Here is a 15101-nt window from a genome sequence, read left to right on the forward strand (position 1 = left end):
CGCGCGTGGGTGCTACGCCCCGCGCCCCACGCTTTCACTCGCAAACACTTCGCTCGCGAACGTTCGATTCGGATTTCCCCGCCGGTCAATCCGTCTTTTTCACTCCCGGACACTACTTCAGTGATCCGGTTCGAAGGACCAAATGTTCTCCAAAAAACTTCGCGATTTTCTAGTGGACTGTATTTTTCACATCAAATTTCGGCAGAGAAGAAAAAACGCGCGTCCTTTCTGTGCGAGCGACAAGTAAAAACTTAAGGTAGCTTTATTTCAAGATGATAATGTAGAGGTGGGAACAAAATAGAAAAAGATTTATACGCTAAATTGAAAACACTAATTTTACGATAAACATAAATAATATACTTAAGTCACTTAACTTAGGCTTAATCCGGCTAAATCAGAGCTGTAAATCGTTTTTATATCATTCTGTCACATGTTAGTACAATTTAAAACCATGACCAGCAATGTTTTGGAGTTAAAACATTGAAACTTTGATCTTTTCTTACGCATTTTACTTGTGATTTCTCCTTAATTTCTACTCGAAACACTAAAACTGACCGTATTGGAAATTTCTGCCGGCAAATATTTTGAAACTCGGCCCAGAGTTGCAGAATGGTCCCAGGAACCATGTCCAATCATTGGTTTGAGTGGAAATTTTTTTTTCATAATAACGGTCTGTGGGCTACCCGTGTTTTTTTTTTTCAAAGAATTCATGAACTGACAATCAACCACCTGAGGACCTGAGTGTTGAGTTCTGTAGCATTGTTGTTCATTGTTCATTGATTCATTGATAGACAATTTTGCGAAAATCCAGAAATAATCTTCCCTGTAAGCAGCATTCCTAGCGCTTTTCTTGTTTTGCACAAGTGATGCCTTGAAAATGTGTCTTGGTTAATGAAGCATAATAAGTGCTTGAACGAATAATTTACTAGTGTTTTCATTATTTTTTGAAAAGAACTTCCAAAATTGAAAAATTAAATGTTTGCATTCACAAAATTTGGCTTTTCGCTAAATAATTTTCAATCGGAGAATATGAAGATAAAACATGAAAAGTTTCAGCGAATTTGGGCGACCTGTCGGAAAAAAGCGATGTTTTTCCCCATACATGGTTTATTGCTTATTGCTCTATTAAAATAGAGCCAATAATGATTGACAAAAAGTTCCGTTGAAAATCATTATATTTTTTAGAAGATGAATATTTATTTAGGATACGACAATGACGCTTTTGAAAACAAAGCCGTGAAGTCGTGAAAAGCAACTCGACAATGATTGTTTGTGTATTTTTTTGGTGAACAAACGTACGAAAGACTCATATTTTTGTCGAGTTTGGACACTATAAAAGCAAACACTTGTTTTGATTCCACACACGATATGTATTCATGAAAACGATGGCAAATTCTATTCCTAAACCATGCTGGGCAGCAGCAGTCGTCCAACGAGCCCTTCCTGGGTGGCTGTTGCAACATTGGCAATCAACTCGTTTGGATCACAACAGTACGTGTACCCGCGGGCGTAGTTTGCATAATTTTCATCAGTCCAGCCCGTTTCGGCACAGACATCCGTACAGATGAAATCCCACGGTTCGATGGCCGTTTCGAACGGATTGTTGGATGTGACAAACGCAATTCCGGCGTTCAGCTTTGGAGATTTGATTATCTTCCACAGCCAGCGAGGCGCTTCCAGTCCTCCGTCTTCTAGGGAGATTTGAATTTGGCGCCCGTCTTCGTGAGGAAGGGTTAGAATTCCGTCAGTTCCCTGGATAATTACCAGATCTTCGTGAAGACTGGCGGCAGTGTCTCGGGTGAGTCGTTCAACGCGGGCCCAATTTCCGTTGTTGACCACTTGCCACTTGGGAACAGCATTGGTGAAGAAGTACGTTGTAAACTGCCAACTCCGGTAGATACCGTCGGCATCGGGGGACATGTGACCACGGGCCATGAACGAGTTGGGGAACACAAACCTGGCAGCTTGCTCGGCCGAACCCAGCAAATGAGTTAAACGTTCCAACTGAGATGCCTGGGTGTAGGAAGTAGCGGGTCTTACGTGCGAAGGCATTCCAGCAACTTTCCACGCAGGTCGAGAAGATTCAACCATAGATCCTCGTACAGCAGCTCCGGGTAGAATGTGTCGTGTCCACAGTAGGGCAGCTCGTACCATATCGAAACACGTGTGGATGTACGGAATGAATCCATAAATCTGCGAGTTGAACCCGAGGTACAGCAGCGTTCCACGACCTCCACATGACTGACCGGTATTGATGGTATCTCCCGTAATCTGGTTGCGACACTGCAACTCCTGAGCAGCTACCTCGACTCCTTCCACGTTAAATGTAGTTCCATCCACACAAGATTTATGACTAGTTGCTAAATTAGACGCGACCAGAACGTTGTTGCTTCCAGAACACAACAGTGCCGTTTCCTCCTGGGTTGAGTTCCACATCAACGCAGGACCATTTGGCGCCCAGAGATGGGGTACCCCATCTTTAAAGTTCAAGTACACTGGATCTCGCGCTGGAATATCGGTGCGGATTACTACGGAACAGCGCTGGGCACTGACGACTGCTGCTGCTAGCAGAACTCCAAAAACTCTTAGTGTACCCATTGCGAAGAAATCTCGGTTAATGGGGAGGTCCCTCGCAAAACTGGACATTATGAAGGCCCAGACGAACAAGGAATCCAATCTTATCAATGGCTAGACGATAACAAGCAACAACCAAAATATCTTTCGGCATGGAACGTTAACTGATTGCTATCGAGTCGCGTGAACAGGGTTTGAACGTAGGACGGTCAATGAAGGGTACGTAAATGTTCAACATGGTACGTAAATAATTCGGAGATTATCACGATGAAGAAGAAACCGAATTTACAATGGTACACGGATAGAAATCCTGTAATAAAATCCGATTTGTATAATTTGCAGATTTGATAATTCGGGTCATTTATAAACTACGTTGACACTTTTCTGGAAATTTCAGATCCCCGCTTCCCCTCATGTGGACAATTGTTCATACAAAAAAATCTATTTTGTGTGGAGCCTGCACGGAGAAAAATTAGTTTCCAAAATCGTGAAAAAGCGTTCATGAAAATGGGAACCACAAACAAGGTGTTCAAATTTCATTGTACGTTTTTCAACCGACGAAATACAAAGCGTTACGTCTGCGCACTATGCGGGGTTTAACTGTAATATGTCGCTTACGTTATGTAGTTGTTCTAATGCAGACTGTGTAAAATCAATCATTAGCGGTGAGTTGAAAAATGCTTCCGGTTCATGGTTCGTTGCACGTTGCACACACAGTTGAAAAATGCTTCCGGTTCATATTTTGATAAGCCTCTTTATTGAATAATTACAAAGTGTTGATAAGTCAGAAAAATTCAAGTTAAAACCCAAATTACCATTTTTAACGCACAGCTCTGTACTGTGAAACAGTTTTTGAATGAAGCAAAGCAGACAGCAATCGGAACCGGCTTTTTATCAAAACGTTCATAAAATGCCGTTTTATGCATTTTGCTACCGGTTAAAGTGCATAAAAACACTTTTTTCAGCAGACTTTCGTTAGTACTTGAACAACTATCAGCCAAAGCAAAAGTTGAAATTCAACCACACTTGAAGAAAATGTGCAAATTTACCTTCACTGTTCTGCTACGTAAGTTTAAAGAAATTTTAAAATTTAATAAAAAAAATGTAACCGTTTCAAACCTTTCAGTGGCAGTCATTTGCGTCCTTCTGGGCACCTCCCACGCCCAAAGCAACTGCCCGATGCCGTGTCCGCACATAATGGACCCGGTATGTGGCACCGCCGACGGAAGGGACTACCGATACTTTGCCAACGGGTGCCGGATGCGGGCCTACAACGAGTGCGAGCGCGGTTCCGAGAGGGGTGAGTTCCATACTGGAGTAGAATAATTTTGATTAATTTTTCTGTTTTTTTTTTCAGAACTTCACGAAGTTGACCTGAGCAACTGTGACGAACCTGGCTGGGAGTAGGAAAGAAATGTTTGAGTTGTAATCTTCAGATGAAATAAAAAGAACGATGAATTAGGAAATTTGTTTGTTGTTTTAAATTTACTCGCATAAGTGGAATCGAGTTATACGGTTCAATGTCACTACACGACCTCTTGATAAGCTCATCTTGCTTGAAAGCTGATGACAAAATCTCATTCTATTCCGCGTCGTTCACGAGTAAGCAGCAAAATGATCTTCCGTGTCTTGTTCAGCAGCGTTTGTCTGGTAGCTTTCGTTAGCTGTGACAAATATGTGAATAAATTCGATAGTATTTTCGGTTGCAAGCAAGCCAACGCCGTGAATAACTACAACCATCCAGCGGATTTCATTCCGACGGAACACTTTGAAAACGTGGGATCTGGTGTGAACTCGACCTTCTTCCGGCTGGGTATCTTCGGTAAAAGTGATGCCGTTATTCGATTTTCAAAGGTCGCCATGCCGTACAACAAGGATACCCTGCACGAAATAGGTGAGCTTTTGTGAACCTTCTGGTGAAGTTGTGAATCTCAGCTGGGATCTTTTAGTGATCGGCGCCGGAATGAATCGTCACACGGAGGTGCGGCGACAGATTCGAAACACCGTGGTGCTTCACCGTAATCACGTGCTCAAGAAGATACCCACACCGCAGATGCTGTCCGAGCTGGAGCCGTTCGTGCTGACTGTGGAGTTTGTCCAAGGTGGACTGGTGCGACTGACTCGCGATGGAGAGACGGAACCGTTCCTGGAGTTTTCGGATCCTTCGGCGGAGATCAGCTTCAACTATATTGGATTCTCCAACTGGTTGTCGAAGATCATTTTCTTTTTCGACTGTCCAGTTTACAACTTTGATGTGAGGATGGATAGTTTGAGAGTGTAGAGATAATTGGCAACAGTTATTTACTTGCCGTTTATTGTAATTACAACAAACCTACATTCTGTTTAATAATTAAAGCTAACACTAAAGTAACTACGATTTTAAAACATCCACCAAGTGATAATCCACCATTTGTAGGCAACATACTCTTGGTAAGTACGGTATTAACCATAGCTTCATCGGGAGCATGCGGTACATATCTTACCAGCATGTTTGGATCACAACAGTACGTGAAACCTTTCTTGTACTCCGTAAACTGACTATCGGACCAACCTGTTTGCTGGCAGATGTTTTCACAAAGGAGCTGCTCCAATTTGGTTTCATACGGATTGTTCAACGTGACGAACGCAATTCCAGCGTTCAACTTCTCAGACTTGAGCACTTTCCAACTCCACAGTGGAACCTCAATGCCAGCAGTAACCAACGTAACCGGCGTCATCACTGATCCGGTGGCATGTGGCAGCTCCAGAACACCACGTGTGCCTTGCAGAACAATCAGATCTTCATTCAAATGCGCCGCAATATCTCGGGTAAGCTCCTCGACACGCTTCCAGTTGCCCTCGTTGACGTCCTGAAAAACAACACGTATGAAATACACAGAATCTAGCTTGTTTCATCAACCAATACCTTCCACTGTGGCACAGCATTTTCGTAGTAGAAACCTGCGTGTTGCCAGGTGTGAAAAATTCCATCCCTAATTGGTGTCACGTGTCCCTTGACCAGGTACTGAGTGTCAGTAATATACTTTTTGGCATGATCTGCTGTACCCAACAGTTCCGTCATTCGTGCAAGTTGCTGTGCCTGACCGTACAGCGTGTCTGGATTGACCGTTTCAGTGAACAGGGTACTCTTCCGCCACGTTCCAGTGGTATCCGTAACGGCACCTGCAATTGTAGTTCAAGATGTAAACTCTGTAGAACGACTTCTCGATAGACCTACTCTTGATTGCAGTTCCTGGCAGAACATGCTTCGTGTAGAGCACTGAAAATGTCAAACTGTTCATGCAGGATTCAATGTACGTAATGAAGCCGTTCGTATCAGCATTGAATCCTAATCTGTACAGATATCCGCGTTGATTTCCACAGAGCTCGGTCGTAGCCAAGATATCCCCAACAACCGCTTCCTTGCACTTAAGATCTTTAGCTTCCGCTTCCGCGCCCTCGACCATGAAAACGGTGCCCTTGGAGCACGTTTTCTTCGTCAGCTGCTTAGTTGACTTTTCCAGAACATTGCCCGTCCCAGAGCACAGAAGAGCCGTTTCTCCGGCGTCCTTGTCCCACTCCAGCGCAGGTCCGTCGAAATTCCACAGACTCAACGCTGTGCCGTTGACTTTGAGATAAACAGGATCATTCGTTGGGAGTGCGGATACTGCCACTGAACAGCGAGGTAACTGAAAATGTAAGACATCCATCATAGATTCAGCCATAACGGCCAAGTTCTTCAACATGTTTGCCCACGGTCGCGCAATTCTAGCCAACTCATTACCGTTCAAACTTGTAACAACACTTGACACAAAGTGGTGAGATATCAGCACCTTACCTCGGTGGCTTCCCAAATGCTCGCCTCGCACTGCTCGATGGCTGTCTTTTTGCTGCTGTTTGAACTGGCCAGCGAAATGGTCGATATTACGAACGCGAACAGCGCCACGCTCAGGAACAGCACCAATTTATTGTTCAAGATAAAGTCTGCAAGTAAACACGGTTGGGGGGTGGCAATCATTGATATTGTAGATTGATATGAAAGAAATTCGTAGAAATTGTTTTCTCCTTTCGATTATCTTGCAACAAGTTGCTTGGTGTTATCTTGTCCAACTATCTTCTAGTAATTATTAGCTTAAATCTTAGTTCAGAAAGGACTCAAAGCGGAAATAGTTGATTCCTCAAGATGACCTCAACAAATAAGCAGAAAATGCAAATCCCTTTTATTTTAAAAATGTCTCTTAAAACTGCAGTCTGTTTAATATTTGCTAAACTTTTGCTAGTCGATTGAAGATCGTAGATAAATTGTAGCTATTCGTGACATATTGGTGTCATAATCAAGTGATTGAAAATGATTCACTGTCGAAAATACCGTCAGTCTTCAACAATTTTATGAGTCACGTATTTTGCGATTTAGGCATTGTGTTTCACGTTCATTTTCTCACAGCTTCACTAATTGTACTTACTGAAGACAAACTCAATTTGGTTTTACCTTTAATTCCCTGCATCGTCATTTTTAAATCAAATATATCACTCACAAAAAAAACTCTTCCCACAATACTCCCAGATATTCACTTGACCATGGCTACACTTGGACTAACCTGCAATGGCTTTGGGGTATCGTGCTCCAATTACCGATACTCGATGGTGGCCCTCTCTCCCGCTCAAAGCCGATAAGAACCAATCCAATAGCCGAAGCGCAGGTTGATAACAATATACGCGATAACGACTTATCTAAGGTGACGACACGCGTCGTGAAAAAAAAACGAACGAGTTGCTATTATTGGCAATGTTTGAATCGAGGCTCTGAGATGCAGGAAAGTTGTGATATGTGAGCAGTTCTCTCAGATTTCGGTCATTCGTTTTTTTGTATTTTTTAATCCGACTGAAACTTTTTTGGTGCCTTCGGTATGCCCAAAGAAGCCATTTTGCATCATTAGTTTTTCCATATAATTTTCCATACAAATTTGGCAGCTGGCCATACAAAAATGATGTATGAAAATTCAAAAATCTGTATCTTTTGAAGGAATTTTTTAATCGATTTGGTGTCTTCGGCAAAATTGAAGGTATGGATATGGACTACACTGAAAAAAAATTATACACGGTAAAAAAAATGGTGATTTTGTATTTAACTTTTTGTCACTAAAACTTGATTTGCAAAAAAACATTATTTTTTATTATTTTTTTTATATGTTTTAGAGGACATTAAATGCCAACTTTTCAGAAATTTCCAGGTTGTGCAAAAAATCTTTGACCGAGTTATGAATTTTTGAATCAATACTGATTTTTTTCAGAAAATCGAAATATTGGTCGCAAAAACTTCAACTTCAACTTCATTTTTCGATGTAAAATCAAATTTGCAATCAAAAAGTACTTTACTGAAATTTTGTTAAAGTGCACCGTTTTCAAGTTAAATCCAGTTTTAGGTAACTTTTTTCAAAATAGTAACAGTTTTTCATTTTTTTTTAAATTAGTGCAATTAGTGTTGTTTGGGTGAGACTTTAAAAACATCAATTTTCCTGTTTTTAAACCTTTGCATGGCAATATCTCAGCAACTAAGGGTCGTATCAACAAAGTTCAAAAATGCAAAATATAGAGAATTTTCTCAGCTTTTCAAAAATATTTTTTTCAAAAGTGGGCAAACATGTGCACTAATTTAAAAAAAAATGAAAAACTGCTACTATTTTCAAAAAAGTCGCCTAAAAATGGATTTAACTTGAAAACGGTGCACTTTAACAAAATTTCACTAAAGTACTTTTTGATTGAAGTTGAAAGTTGAAAAATTTTTGCGACCAATATTTCAATTTTTTAAAAAAATCAGTATTGATTAAAAAATTCATAACTTACTCAAAGATTTTTTGCACAACCTGGAAATTTCTGAAAAGTTGGAATTTGATGTCCTCTAAAACATATCAAAAAATAAAAAAAAATAAAAATAATGTTTTTTTGCAAATCAAGTTTTAGTGACAAAAAGTTGAATAAAAAATCACCAATTTTTTTTTTACCATGTATCATTTTTTTTCAGTGTAGTCCATATCCATACCTACAACTTTGCCGAAGACACCAAATCGATGAAAAAATTCCTTCAAAAAATACAGATTTTTGAATTTTCATACATCATTTTTGTATGGCCAGCTGCCAAATTTGTATGGAAAATTATATGGACAAACTAATGATGCAAAATGGCTTCTTTGGGCATAACGAAGGCACCAAAAAAGTTTCAGTCGGATTAAAAAATATGTACAAAAATTAAAATTTAAGAAAAAAGACCGACTCGTAGAGAATTGCTCATGTGTTATATTTCCTTGCAGGAGTTACGATAGAAGAGGTTTCACGCTGGTAACTTACCATGCGTTTCCATTAAAGTGAAACGGGATGCCAATTTTTGAACAGCTTATGTTAAACTGAATTCAACTTATGAAGTCGACAGACTGCTGGCTATCGTTATAATTAATTAATAATTATCAATTACAACACAACGAACTGATTACTTAGCTACGATATTTTCCTTAAAAGTGCCTTATTTATGTATATTTTTTTCAGGAACGAAAATTCGAAATAAATTTTTGATAAATATATGAGGCGATACAAATATGCTTAGCATATGTTTCTTGACTGGTCTGTCAATTTTGAAAGACCAAAAAAGTAATGAAGTAAAATAAAGTCAAATTTTCTTAGTTTGTATTTATTATAGCCAATTTAGAGAAAATTGGCCGCAATCTGCTAAGAAATCAAGGGTTGGCTTGAGACATTTTTCTCTGTTATGGCAATATCACTTTTATTCATTATTAAATTGCAATGTCAAAATCAGTCTTCAAAAGAAAATCAACAAAACTCTTTCGAAACAAACCACGTGACTCACTTCTCCAGCACACTTTCCACCTTCAAATCCCTCGGAATATCTTCAATCGCAGCCTGCAAACTTTCCACCGTGCAGCAATAGGTATAACCTCGTTCGAAATGCCCAAAACTACTCCCAGCCCAACCGTACCGCTCGCAGACATCGTCGCAGAGCAACTCCTCGGCAGGCATCTCCGTCCGGAACGGATCGTTGTTGGTAACGAAAGCAATTCCTGCCTGCGACGACGACGATACAATTATCTTCCAGTACCACTTGGGTGCGCGGATTCCGCCAGCTTCGAGCGTTATCGGCACCGGCGTGCCATCAACGTGCGGCAGCCGAAGAATGTCGTGCACTCCGTCATAGACAATCACATCTTGCCCGAGCTGGGCTGCCTTGGCACGTGCCAGATTCTCCACCACAAGCCAGTTTCCGGCGTTGACAATCTGTTTGAGGGTGGGATGGGAGGTAAATCTCGGTTTGAAATGATAACTTGCAATCAATTCACTCAATTACCTGCCACTGAGGTGCAACATTTACGTAAAAAAAGGTCGCCCACTGCCAGGACCGGTAGATTCCATCGGCATCCGGGGCAAGGTGGCCACGAGCTAGGTAATGCGATCCGCCTTGGATGAACTTCTTGGCTTGGTCCTCCGAGCCCAGCAATTCGCTGAGTCGTTGCAGTTGAGCCTCTTGAGTGTAGGAAGTCGCTGGACTCACGTGTGCTGCAGCTCCAGCCACTTTGAAGCTCGGACGATACTGTTCCTTGATTGCATCTGCCATATAGACCACTCGAAATTAACTCTTTATGCTGTATTGATTACACGACTGACAAATGCAGCACAACACTCACGTTCAATAGCAGCACCCGGAATCACGTGTTTGGTGTAGATCACCGATGCTTCTGGTCGATCATAACACGACTCAATGTACGTCAGAAATCCCACGCCCTCAACGTCGAAACCCAGCTTGAGCAACGTTCCTTTAACACCACAGCTCTCCTCCGTTTCCAGCGCATCTCCGGTCATACGTCCAGAGCATTGGACATCCAACGCAAGCACTGGTTCATCGTCCACTAGAAACTCCTGACCGGAAACGCAGGTCAACGAAGAGGTGTGTTTGTCATCTGGGGAAACATCAAGGTTACAGAACATACCTAATCGCTAACTCATACCAACTCTTAACTGTTGTTCAGCTTGACCTTAGAACAAGCCACCAAAGTGGACTCCCCGGCTTCCCAGCTCAACTCAGGTCCTTCCGGCGCCCACAGCTGATTGTCCTTGATGAATAGCGGCTCCAGTGGGCCCAACTCTTCCTGCAGATTCACGGTGCATTCTGCAATACTATAAACATTAAAACTAAGACACACACACACACCTCTCACTTAATTAGTCTCACGTGAATGCACCAGCAACTGCTGCACCGCTGTGACTACGAGCAGGCAGAACACTTTGTCAGCAGCTAGCAGGTGCATTATGGAGCAGCAGAGCGTTCGGAAATGTTTACCGTGCTATTATCAAGATTGCGCGCTTTATAGTGCTGAACGCAGCGTTTTTTGAACTATCAATTGGCCCGATGATAGCCCGCTAAGTCGGAGCTAATCTGCGTACCGCGCTGATAAGCCGTCGGCGGGAATCGGGCGCGCAGACAAACAGGAATTAGTTGCGTCGTCTAATTGCAGCTAAACTTCAGCTGGCCTTTGGACGGGATTGATTCCGTTGAAGTTTTACTCACTTTTGAGTGGATTTTGGTTGCGGATTCAAACGGAATCATCAGGTGTTTAAAAAAGTTAATGATAGGTTTGAAGAAATTCTTCACCAAAGTTTCACGGACAGTTTAATTTGTGATATTTTGAAACATTTGAATCACTTTTTTATTCAAGTTACTATCAAAAGTACATTTGATTTTTTTGTTTCTTGAACAGTGGAATATTATGTTATTTATTTCAAACGCAAGAGAGGGTAACATCATCGAGAAAAAGCATTGTCAAATCATTTATTGAGCTTTTGTTTATTTTCCCAAGGTCTAGAGTTGTAGGCTATGCATTGCTAGTTCCGAAAATGCCAATTTGAGATTTATTCGTAGATACGCGAGCCACTTTACCTAAAAATCTAGAAAAAGTGCCGTCAACTGGGGTGAATCGGGACTTCAGTCTTAATAGGGACAGCAATTTGAAGCTTTAATTTGGGAAACGATGCACTTTTTTTGCTGTTCCGTGTCTGTTCTATCCAAAGCTCATCAAACACATTCAAATGTTGTGCAGTAACAAGGCTAAAACAGCTCTCGCAGTCCGCTCCATGTGTCCCGATTCGCCCAAGATGACGATAATAATAAAAATGTTTCTCATGCATTGTGTTTCTATTTTTTGTCCCTAAAAAGCATTGAATTTTTCTTAGTATAATAAGATAGCTTGATGAAATCCGTAACGCCACACATCTGACGGCTAACTATTTTTTTCAGAATTACCGTAATCTGGGGTGAATCGGGACTACAGTCTGAAAAGGGACAGCAGTTTTTAGAGCACTTAACGGTACACATCAACCATCGCTTTTGCACCCAGATTTTTGTTACAGACATTTTAGTATCTTCAAAATTACGGGATCTATCGATATGTTTTTTTATTCATCCCTCAAATTACTGTCTTCAAAGTTATTTACAACAAAGTTTGACTGTTTTTACATTCAGATTCTTGCAGGATTGGGTCCGTAAGTTTGACAATTTTGGTATAAGAAGACAACAACTTCCTTGGTTGCTGTGCACCCTTAAAGCTTTTAAATTTGGAAACGGATGTACACATTTTGTTGGCCTGAGTCTGTTCTAACCGAAACCAACCAGAAAAATCAAAATATTGTGCTCCAACATGGTTAAAACTGCTGTCCCAATTCGCCCCATTTGTCCCGATTGACCCCAGTTTACGGTATTTACAATATGGCAACATTTTTTCAACAGTTCGATTCCATCTATGTACAATAAAAAAACATCTAATTTTTTTTATTCAATTTATACTCTTAAAAGATTGAAGTGTGCTATTCAACCTAGAACCGCAACACATTAGCCACCGCTGCCTCGGCCGGAATTGCCGGAATGGCCTGCATGAGCGACGCTACCGTACAGCAGTAGGTATAACCCCGGGCAAAGTTTCCATAGTTTGCGTTGGCCCAGCCATAGGTGGCACACACGTCCGTGCAGAGCATCTCCGCAGCTGGCATGCTCGTTCGGAACGGATCATTGTTGGTGATCAGCGCAATGCCCGAGTTGGTGTTCGGTGACTTGATGATCTTCCAGTACCACTTGGGTGCCTCAATACCACCTGCTTCCAGGGTGATTGGGATTTGCTGGCCGTTCACATGGGGCAGCGTCATGACTCCGTGGGCGCCGTTGAAGATAAGTACGTCCTCTTGAAGACGACCTGCGATGTTACGGGCGGCGTTCTCCACGACCAACCAGTTACCTCCGTTGGTTTGCTGAGGGAAGGAGTGTACTTAGATTCATTTTTAAATCTACGTTATGGTCAATAACCAACCTGCCATTGTGGAGCAACGTTCACGTAGAAATAAGTAGCCCACTGCCACGACCGGAAAATACCATCAGCATCCGGAGCCAAGTGACCGCGGGACATGTACGAACTGGTGGTAATGAACCGGTCAGCTTGTTCCTGGGAACCCAGCAGAGCAGCCAGCCTAACTCTCTGTTGAGCAGTGGTGTAGGAAGTTGCGGGACTGACATGACCAGCAGTTCCCGCCACCTTGAAGGATGGCCGATACGACTCGCTGATGGCATCTGTAGCGGAATGTTAGATTAATCTTTGCTTTACTACCCAACAGGCCTCCACCGATTACGTACGGTTGATGGCTCTCCCCGGAATAATGTGACGCGTGTAGATAACAGAAGCAGTGTTCACGTTGTAGCACGACTGAATGTAAGTTACGAGCTGGCCATCTGTCAGTCTGAACCCGATATTGCGGAATTGACCAGCACCACCAGCGCATGCAGTCGTCGTGGCATCCAAATCACCCGTGATACGCTGCGTGCAGGTCAAAGCCCTCGAATCAACCTGCGTTCCACCGATGGTGAACGTCGTTCCAGCTTGACACGTCAACGATGCAGTTGAGACACCAACTGAAAGCAAACCCACCTAATCATTTCTTCGATTCAAACCGCATTAATACCAGCCCTACATCCGTTAAGTTGACCGTTTTGGCAAGAAATGGTAGTAGCCTCTCCGGAGTTCCACAGCAAAGCAGCGCCGTTCGGTGCCCATAACTGGTTTCCACGAAGAAACACCGGCTCCGGAGACGTCAAGTCGTTCCTGAGGTTCACCAGGCATTCTGGAAGCAGTTATTCACACAACCATGTCACTTCACTATCACACAGCCCAGAAGAATCCGAACTTACGTCCCCATACGATCTGCAGGAACGCCGCCCAAACGGCCAAATATGTTAGTTGTTTCATTTCTGGTACACGCTACAGGTACTGCCCGCGCAGCTTGACTGGACCCAAACTTTTCAGCAGACTCATTTTTATAGGTTCCTGCTATCGTACCAGATCTACACGTTTTCTTATCATATTCGTCTGGGGGTTGGTTGTACTACAAGAAGCCATACGACAGCGAGATACCATTTTTGATCAGTAGCATCGGCGAGGTTTTCTACTGTAGACACACTATTCGAGCATGTCAAGACAGTATTGTCCTGATCTACAGGTTATAGCTTGATCGAGAAAATGGAGGGAAAATTGGCTAGTAAGATGTCGACTAAATCAAGAATAATTTTGATCAAGACAAGGCTATCTCAATAGGTGAAAAGAATCAAGCGATGTTTTATTTGTTGGTTTTCTTCAGGGGAAACTAATTTATTAGAAAATGGGAAACAAAACATACATAACATGGGGCTCACTTCTGTCTAATCGCAATCGTACTGTTCGATCCTCCTCGAAGGTAGAATGTCCAGTTTATAGTGGTTGGATTCTCTAAACAAAAAAACTGGGCCAGCTAACAACACTGGAGCTCACAAAGCAACGGATCAATCACTCACAGAAATTTAGTAAGTTTTTATCAACATTCTTGCATGTTATGATTATATTCTGGTAATTTATTGTTTCTTTTGCTTTCGATTTGGAGTAGGAGATTAAGAGTTCCCAATCTGCATAAGCTCAGTTGCAGGCGCTTTGATTGGTATTCCTGGAATTAATTCCATTAGATCTTTAACCGTACAACAATAAGTATATTCATTTGTGTGCTTTTTATAATGTGTTTTATACCAAAACTCATTGCTGCAAATGTCTGGACAAATCTCCTCATTTTCCACATTTTTGTGATGAAGGCAATACCGAGTGATTTAACAATTTTCTAGAACAACTTCGGTACTTCAATGCCTTTTGCGTCCAAGATGATTTCTACTGGTGTATCGAATTTGTCCTTTAATGTCAGGACTCCATAAACTCGAGTAAAAATCAAAAAGATCTGCTTTTTATCCGTGGCTTCTTTCCTGATGAGTTTTCAATGGCACACCAGTTACCACTATTTACATTCCAGAATAAAAATATAGATCATTTATGGTAACTTGTATAAGTGAAGATTGTACGCTCCATTTACATTCCATTGTGGTACAGTGTTAATGTGATAATAGGATGCCCAACGCCAAGGTTGGAAAATTCCATCACTATCGGGGTCAAGTGACCGCGTGACAATTATTTTTGAGACATATTTTT

At 41.8% G+C, this 15101-nt stretch overlaps 4 protein-coding genes across 4 annotated transcripts; 1 reads left to right on the forward strand and 3 right to left on the reverse strand.

Moving 5' to 3' along the window:
* Positions 1-1359: 1359 nt before the first annotated feature.
* LOC6043538 lies at positions 1360-10926 on the reverse strand. Its single transcript, XM_038250396.1, has 10 exons — positions 10790-10926; positions 10577-10726; positions 10216-10517; positions 9908-10183; positions 9411-9837; positions 6392-6537; positions 5792-6242; positions 5480-5736; positions 5058-5423; positions 1360-2688 (listed from the first exon to the last, which is right to left on the reverse strand). Exons 1-10 carry the CDS (start codon positions 10863-10865, stop codon positions 1402-1404), a joined length of 3738 nt encoding a protein of 1245 aa, XP_038106324.1. The 5' UTR covers positions 10866-10926; the 3' UTR covers positions 1360-1401.
* LOC6043540 lies at positions 4163-4893 on the forward strand. The gene is made up of 2 exons (XM_001859612.2): positions 4163-4468; positions 4524-4893. The coding sequence occupies exons 1-2, from the start codon at positions 4189-4191 to the stop codon at positions 4853-4855; spliced, it is 612 nt and encodes a 203-aa protein (XP_001859650.2). The 5' UTR covers positions 4163-4188; the 3' UTR covers positions 4856-4893.
* On the reverse strand, positions 4872-7174 carry LOC6043539. The gene is made up of 5 exons (XM_038256011.1): positions 7043-7174; positions 6392-6537; positions 5792-6242; positions 5480-5736; positions 4872-5423 (listed from the first exon to the last, which is right to left on the reverse strand). Exons 1-5 carry the CDS (start codon positions 7062-7064, stop codon positions 4896-4898), a joined length of 1404 nt encoding a protein of 467 aa, XP_038111939.1. The 5' UTR covers positions 7065-7174; the 3' UTR covers positions 4872-4895.
* Positions 10927-12404: 1478 nt separating the features above from the next.
* On the reverse strand, positions 12405-13884 carry LOC6043537. Its single transcript, XM_001859598.2, has 5 exons — positions 13787-13884; positions 13570-13719; positions 13235-13510; positions 12915-13171; positions 12405-12855 (listed from the first exon to the last, which is right to left on the reverse strand). The coding sequence occupies exons 1-5, from the start codon at positions 13842-13844 to the stop codon at positions 12427-12429; spliced, it is 1170 nt and encodes a 389-aa protein (XP_001859635.2). The 5' UTR covers positions 13845-13884; the 3' UTR covers positions 12405-12426.
* Between the last annotated feature and the right edge of the window lie 1217 nt (positions 13885-15101).

The sequence above is a fragment of the Culex quinquefasciatus genome, chromosome 2, assembly GCF_015732765.1.
Source record: "Culex quinquefasciatus strain JHB chromosome 2, VPISU_Cqui_1.0_pri_paternal, whole genome shotgun sequence".
NCBI classification, from domain to species: domain Eukaryota; kingdom Metazoa; phylum Arthropoda; class Insecta; order Diptera; family Culicidae; genus Culex; species Culex quinquefasciatus.